The sequence below is a fragment of the Balearica regulorum genome, chromosome 5 (genome assembly GCF_011004875.1).
Source record: "Balearica regulorum gibbericeps isolate bBalReg1 chromosome 5, bBalReg1.pri, whole genome shotgun sequence".
Lineage (NCBI taxonomy): Eukaryota > Metazoa > Chordata > Aves > Gruiformes > Gruidae > Balearica > Balearica regulorum.
Window position 1 is genome coordinate 4,698,160 of NC_046188.1, and position 6,265 is coordinate 4,704,424.

The 6,265-nt window shown below is 55.8% G+C and overlaps 1 protein-coding gene across 2 annotated transcripts; it reads left to right on the plus strand.

Annotated features, from left to right (window-relative positions):
• The first annotated feature begins 232 nt into the window (after positions 1–232).
• LGALS3 (galectin 3) lies at positions 233–5,425 on the plus strand. Of its 2 annotated transcripts, XM_075753249.1 has the most exons (7): positions 236–357; positions 2,880–2,929; positions 3,064–3,086; positions 3,373–3,723; positions 3,932–4,020; positions 4,300–4,468; positions 5,160–5,425. In XM_075753249.1, exons 3-7 carry the CDS (start codon positions 3,069–3,071, stop codon positions 5,313–5,315), a joined length of 783 nt encoding a protein of 260 aa, XP_075609364.1. In that variant the 5' UTR covers positions 236–357; positions 2,880–2,929; positions 3,064–3,068; the 3' UTR covers positions 5,316–5,425. The 2 variants fall into 2 exon arrangements, with proteins under 2 accessions (XP_075609363.1, XP_075609364.1); XM_075753248.1 differs by lacking the exon at positions 2,880–2,929 and having other exon boundaries at positions 233–357.
• The last annotated feature ends 840 nt before the right edge of the window (positions 5,426–6,265 follow it).

The window sequence follows — 6,265 nt, forward strand, 5'->3', positions numbered from 1 at the left end:
GGTTTTTTTCTTGGCAGTCTCTGGAGAGAAGCAGGAAACGGTTAAAATTTAAAAGGGAATTTGTGTTTTTACTGAGCTTTTGAGGAAAACGAAAACCTCTGCTGCGTGGCAATAAACCCACTCGAGAAGCCCAGGTTTTTTTCCCCTGTGTAATTTTGCCTGTTGGGGGGGGGGTGGGGGTGTCAGCACTTAATTAAGGACAATAAAATGATGTTTCGGTGCTGCCAGCGCCTGTCCCAGCCGGGGTCCCCGCCCCGTCCCCGCCCCGAGCAGGCGGGGTCCCCGCTGCCGTGTCCGGGCCACGGGGTTCCCGTGGGATCCCAGCCCCGCGCTCCGCCGGCAGCCGCCACGCCGCAGGTGAGTGGGTGCAGCCACCCACGGGGGTCCCGAGTGGGAGCGGGGGGGGGGGGTAGCAGTGGGGTTAAGGCACGTATCGCCCTGCAAAGAAAGGGTTAAATTTGCGCCCGTCCCTTTGTGCGTGGGAGTGGGGACACGCGTGAGCTGCCAGGGCAGCCGTGCCGTGTGCGTGGGTGGGGGGGGGGGGGGTCCTGCGGTTAAAAACAGCAGCCGGAGAGTATGTAAAGGACTGGCTGGCTTTAGGGGATGCCCGGGGTACCTGTGGGATGGTGAATTCGGGAGCTCTGAGGCTGTTTGCAACTCGCGGGGGGGCTGGGGGAGCCCTGCCCGTGCCCCAAACCCCACGCGGAGGGGTGGCAGGGAGTGTCGGTGCGTGGGAGGCTGGAGACATCGCAGAAAGACGCCCCAGCAAATCGCTGCAGGAAGAGCGCCGAGGGGCAGAAACCTTCTATTTCTTTCCCAAATAGTTTTTCCGTGTCACCTGAATATAGGAAATTCTTGGGGTGCTTTACAGACGGCTGCCCTGGGACGTTCCCCACGGCCGATCTCCCGTCCGGTGGGTTACAGCTCAGAGCTGAGATCGAATCGATTCAAGTTTGGCAGCCCAAATGGTGGAAGAAAACCCCTTGCCGTGCCCGCGACAGCCCGGCAGCGGGCAAATAACCCACTGGAGTCCAAGTGACGGCGAGAGGACGGGGTGACCGCCAGGCTCCAAGGTCGGCGGCACCATTGGGCGGCAGAGGAATCGTGGTTTTGCAAAACTTTGGTTACAAATAGCAAATCTGCCATCCCAGTCCCGGCAGGGAGACACGAGACTCCTGCCGTACCGTCCCGCTGGGGCCAAAGCAATAAGAAATGGGTGCAAAGGAGGAAAATTGCTTCTCCCCGAGGCATTGCAGGGAGAAGAGGGGGGGGAGCAGGCGGGACCCCCCTCGCCGGAGCAGCACAAGCCATCGGCAGCCGCGTACCCGCGGCTCGACCAAACCCGACCCGGTGGGATCCAGCCCCGGGGAGTCTGCAGGAGCCCTCGGCTTCACCCTGCAAACAAATAGCAAACCCAGGGGCTTAAAAATACCAAAGAGAAGGCAAATAAAAGCTTTGCGAGATACGGGCTGTTCAGTTTGGGCTTCTGGATGCTGGTTTAAGACTGGCTGAAAAATCACGCGGGCTCAGGAGGACGAATGTTTTGCAGGGAAAGGGGTTATTTGTTGGTTGTGGAAACTTGGGGGGGTTTGTTATTCCGGAGGCAGGGCAGCCAGATTCGCTGTGACCTTTGTGTGTCCGAATGTTTCTTTCAAAAAGAATTTTCCTTCTCTGTTTTCAATTTGGAATTTTCCTTTTCTTTCCCCATTTCTGCCTCTCCTCCTTTTTTTTTTTTTTTTTTTTTTTTCCCTTGTCCCTCTTATGAATGCTCCCTTTGACGGGAGGACTCCGGCTCAGGCCGCGGCTATTCCTGCACGCAGGCAGGTACGCGTTTGGCCCTGCCGCAGCAGAGCGACTTGGCGTGGACTCATAAAACTTGTAAAGCAGCTTTTATCCGCTGGCCCGGGGCGGCCGGTGGCACGTGTGTCCCTCCTGCGGCGCCCTCCGGCCAGAGCGGGGTGACCAGGGATGCGTGGGGCGGGGGTGGGGGGTGGGGAGAAAGGAGCACCCATGGGTGCTGCCCTTCTTTCACCTTTCCAGGCCTGCCGCAAGCAGCTGCCCCGTGTGTCGTGGGGTGCGTGTCCCCCGACATGCTGTGCTGGTTTTGTGGGGCCCCCCCCCCATGCAGCTCGTGTTTGCTGCTACGGCCCCCCCCAGGGATTTTGTTTGGGGGTTTTTTTAATTGAGATCTTTTTTGGGATGATGCCTCGGGGGCGGGGAAGTGAGTGACGCTGGCTGCGCCGGCGTCAGGACAAAACTGCGCCCGTGACATGGGTGGGTGATGCCGTTGCGTTGGCCCGGAGGTGGCAGGGAGGTGGCTCTGCGTGTGTGGCCATGTCCCCGCCACATCGCCAGCACCCCCTCAGAAAGGGCCCTGCCTGCCTCCAGTGCTGCCCTTTTGGGTTTTGGTTTTGGTTTTTTTTCCTTTATAAAAAGTGTTTTGAGGCTGAAATAAATCTTCCTGACTTGTGAGCGCAGCAGACCCGCGTACTTTTTTGGGTAGATGAAATGCAGAGCTCCACGTTGACCCGTGGTTCTCAGAGGACGAGAGCGCTCGTGCGGTTCGTGATACCGCGTGCGAGGCTTCCCGGTCAGCGAAGAGGAAAAACCCGGTGAAAACCCTTCGAGAGGCTGGAGGGAGCCCAGAGCTCTGGGGACGGAGCAGCACCATGTCCCTGCGGTCTGGTGTCCCCTCTCTGCTTGACACCAGCAGCACTGTAGGGTCAATGATGGCGTGTCAATGATGGCGTTGTGTCAACGACGGTGTTGCATCAACACCAACCCCACAGCGGCCGATCTCATCCGGAGGGTGTTTGGGCTGGATTCAGCCCCGGAGCCGTTCAGGCTGTCGTGGCGGTGACCCTCCGTTTCTCCCGCAGGTATCAGACGAGGGTTTGTTCCGCGGTACCGGAGCTGTCAGCTCTGCCTGGTGGGTACGCAACGGGGACGTACCAATTGCCAGCCCGTTGTCACCGTAAACTGTAACTCTTCTCAAAAAAATCTCTATTTTTCAGATGGTGTATGTTTAAAATGACTTAAGCGTCCTTTGTCTTTTTGTTTTAGGAAAAATGTCAGACGGTTTCTCTGTAAGTATGGCTTGCTTTAAAAAAAAGCGGGGGCTGTGATTGTTTGATTGCCTTGAAGCGGGGACCTTCAGCAGGGTGGGAACACGGCTTCGCTAACCTGCGTAACTCCCCAAATCCCCTCCGGTTACGTCGGTGTTTACCGGTTTTCTGGAAACCCCCCACCGGTGCTCGGGAGCCGTCGGCTCAGGCTGTAGCCTGCAAAAGCTGGGTGTTGGGGCACTCACTCAACCCGAGCCCGGGATGAACGTCACCCACCTCACCCTCCTCCTCTCCCCTCTGTCCCCAGTTATCCGACGCTTTGTCCACCGGCAATAACCCCAACCCCAGTGCCCCCCCACCCCAAGGCTGGCCTTCCTGGGGGAACCAGCCGCCGGCTCCTGGGGGGTTCCCGGCATACCCCGGCCCTCCGGGGACCTATCCTGGAGCCCCAGGAGCACCAGGGACCTATCCTGGAGCATATCCTGGAGCACCGGGGCCGTATCCTGGAGGACCATCAGGACCGGGACCGTATCCGGGAGCACCTGGAGCATTCCCTGGAGCACCAGCAGGACCAGGGCCGTACCCTGCCCCAGGACAACCGCCCAGTGGCCCTGGATTTGGGCCCCCTCCTCCGCAGGGGGGACCGGCTCCTCCCATGGTAATGGCTCCATCACATTAAAAGGGTTTCTGCGTCCTCACTGCCTGATTTTGCTGGTCGGGGGAGGGACCTGGGGCTGGCTGTCCCCGGGGGATGTGTGACATGACCGCTCACTGTGTCACAGAGCTGCTCCGGTGTTACACCGAGACCCAAGCCCTTACCTGATGTGCTTTATTTTGTTAACACTAAATCCCTGTTGCTCTCCCAGAAAATCCCCTTCGAGCTGCCCCTGCAGGCAGGACTCGTCCCTCGGATGCTCATAACCATCACGGGGACCGTCAACCCCAACCCAGACAGGTACGGGAGGGTGTCCAGCACCGAGGGCAGGGGGGGTTCCATGAGGCACTGCCGGACGGGTCAGGGAGGCTGGAATTTGCTTTCCATTCCTAAGTAACACCTGCTTGGTGTAAAAACCCAAATATTACATTAAATATGGAAAAGCTGCCAGAAATGCCCCGTCATTGCTCAGCAGAGGCAGCGGGGGTTTTTTCCTGCCCGCTTGCTGCTACTTCTGGCAAGCCCTGTCACAGGGCTTGTTTCATAGATAAACCAGTGATCCCATTATTGTCTTTGCAGGTTTTCACTGGATTTCAAGAAAGGGAATGACATTGCCTTCCACTTTAATCCCCGCTTCAAGGAAGACAACAGGAAAGTCATCGTCTGCAATTCAATGTTCCAGAATAACTGGGGAAAGGAGGACAGGACGGCTCCCAGGTTTCCATTTGAAGCTGGAAAACCCTTCAAGGTAGCAAAAAAAACCCCCCCAACTCCGTCTCCTTGTGCCACAGCACCCGTGCCGTGTGTGGGAGCACTTGGGCACGGCTGCGTGACAGGATGTGCTGGAAGGATGGTGGTGCTTTCGCACAGGAATTGGCTCCCCGGGGTGCTTTTGGGGCAATCGCCCGGGGTGCTTCCCTGGCCGTCCGGCACAGCAGGTCTGCGGCACCTTCCCTGCACTTCTTACCCTTCCTGCAGGTCCAGCCACCCAGGGTATTTCTCCCCAGTTCTGCTATTCCCGTTTATTATTAAATCCTCCTCCTGCAGCAGTTGTTGGGCCAATTTCTACAAAGCATTTTCCCCGTTAGCAGCCAAACTCTCTTCATGAGCTTTTTGTCCTGCAAAACAGGTTCACATTTGGCGAGAACGCGGCTCTCGCTGTGTGAACCGTGCAGTACTGTTGCTTGAAACTGCTGTCACAGTCACGAGGAGACAAAAACTGTGGGCTAAAACATGGAGGAGGAAGAGTACGGCAGGGCTTTAGGGAAAGCAAACGTCACTGGTGGTTTTTTGCAGCTGGGAGTTGCAGCACGTGCCACCGGGCTGGATTCAGCCAGCACCTTTAGCCGGTGCCAGCCTGCTTGGGTCCGTGGCGTAAAACTTCCTCCTAGAACAAATCTGATGGTTATCTTTTGGCTGATTTGGGGTTTTTATTGCAGCTCCAGATCCTTTGCGAGGTGGATCACTTCAAGGTAGCGGTCAACGACGCTCACTTGCTGCAGTACAGCTTCCGTGAGAAGAAGCTGAATGAGATCACCAGACTGTGCATTGCTGGGGACATCACCCTCACCAGCGTTACGCCGACCATGATTTAACTACAGCGGCGTCATTTTACTGCAAACTTAGTGCTCTTAATACAGCTGTAACAGAAGCGCCCTCTTACATGAATCATTTGAGGTAATAAAACATACTTTCACAAGTAAAATTTGTTTTCAGTAAGATCTCAAAAGACACGACATCCTCCAGCAAGCCATGTTCAAGTGTGGAAGTATCCAAATTCTTGCCGTAGAGACAGAGATTCTCTTTCCCGAAGGCTCGTGACTAGGAGCCATTAGATTTGGATGGAGAGGAGGACTTGGGAAAGCAGCCTGTGGACTAGGGCAGCCATCTTCAACCCCATCTTCTCCAAGTACCAGACAGCAGTCAGTAACTCAGTGTTTTTAGCCTGTTGCTCTGCTAGGTGGAGCAGTTATTCCTTTTGCACTAAAGGAATCAAAATAGTGCAGCAAAGGACTTAAGATCCCCCCTCATGGCAGAGGAGTTGCACTGTCAAGCTACGAATTCACCAAAGTGTTGCCTCACTGCAGTTGTTTGCTAGGAAACACTGGAGGGAAGAGGGAATGCTTGAGAGCCTCTGAGCCTGACCAGAATGAGGTATTTCAAGAGAGGGTACAGAACTGGAAGAAGCAAAACCTCTCCCCTAGGCCACGGCTAGAAGAGTTACCGCTCTCCTTCGGTTCAAAGGCCCATGCTGGTGGCCCAAATCGGCACATCCTGAACACACTGCCCTCCCAAGGGAGATCCAGTTTGCACAAGCATTACATACTCCACAGAACAGGTCACGAGCCTCGCACTTCTCTCCCCTCATCACTTCTGTGTGAGTCAAGACCAGTTTCAAGGGTGGGGTGGTTTATTGGCAAGTTCACCTCATGAGTCAGGCTGGTAGGAAAAGAAAAAAAATGTTCCCTTTGCTGTGAGTCATTCTGGCCTTGTCTGCAAAACAAGAACAGTGCAATAGCCGCTATTAAAGTTTTCAAGGATCTCT

Excerpts from the sequence above, each read along its gene's own strand:
- LGALS3 (XM_075753248.1), top strand. Across the intron at positions 3,724-3,931 it reads GGGGACCGGCTCCTCCCATG|AAAATCCCCTTCGAGCTGCC; the intron begins GTAATGGCTCCA and ends TTGCTCTCCCAG. Across the intron at positions 4,021-4,299 it reads GTCAACCCCAACCCAGACAG|GTTTTCACTGGATTTCAAGA; the intron begins GTACGGGAGGGT and ends TTGTCTTTGCAG.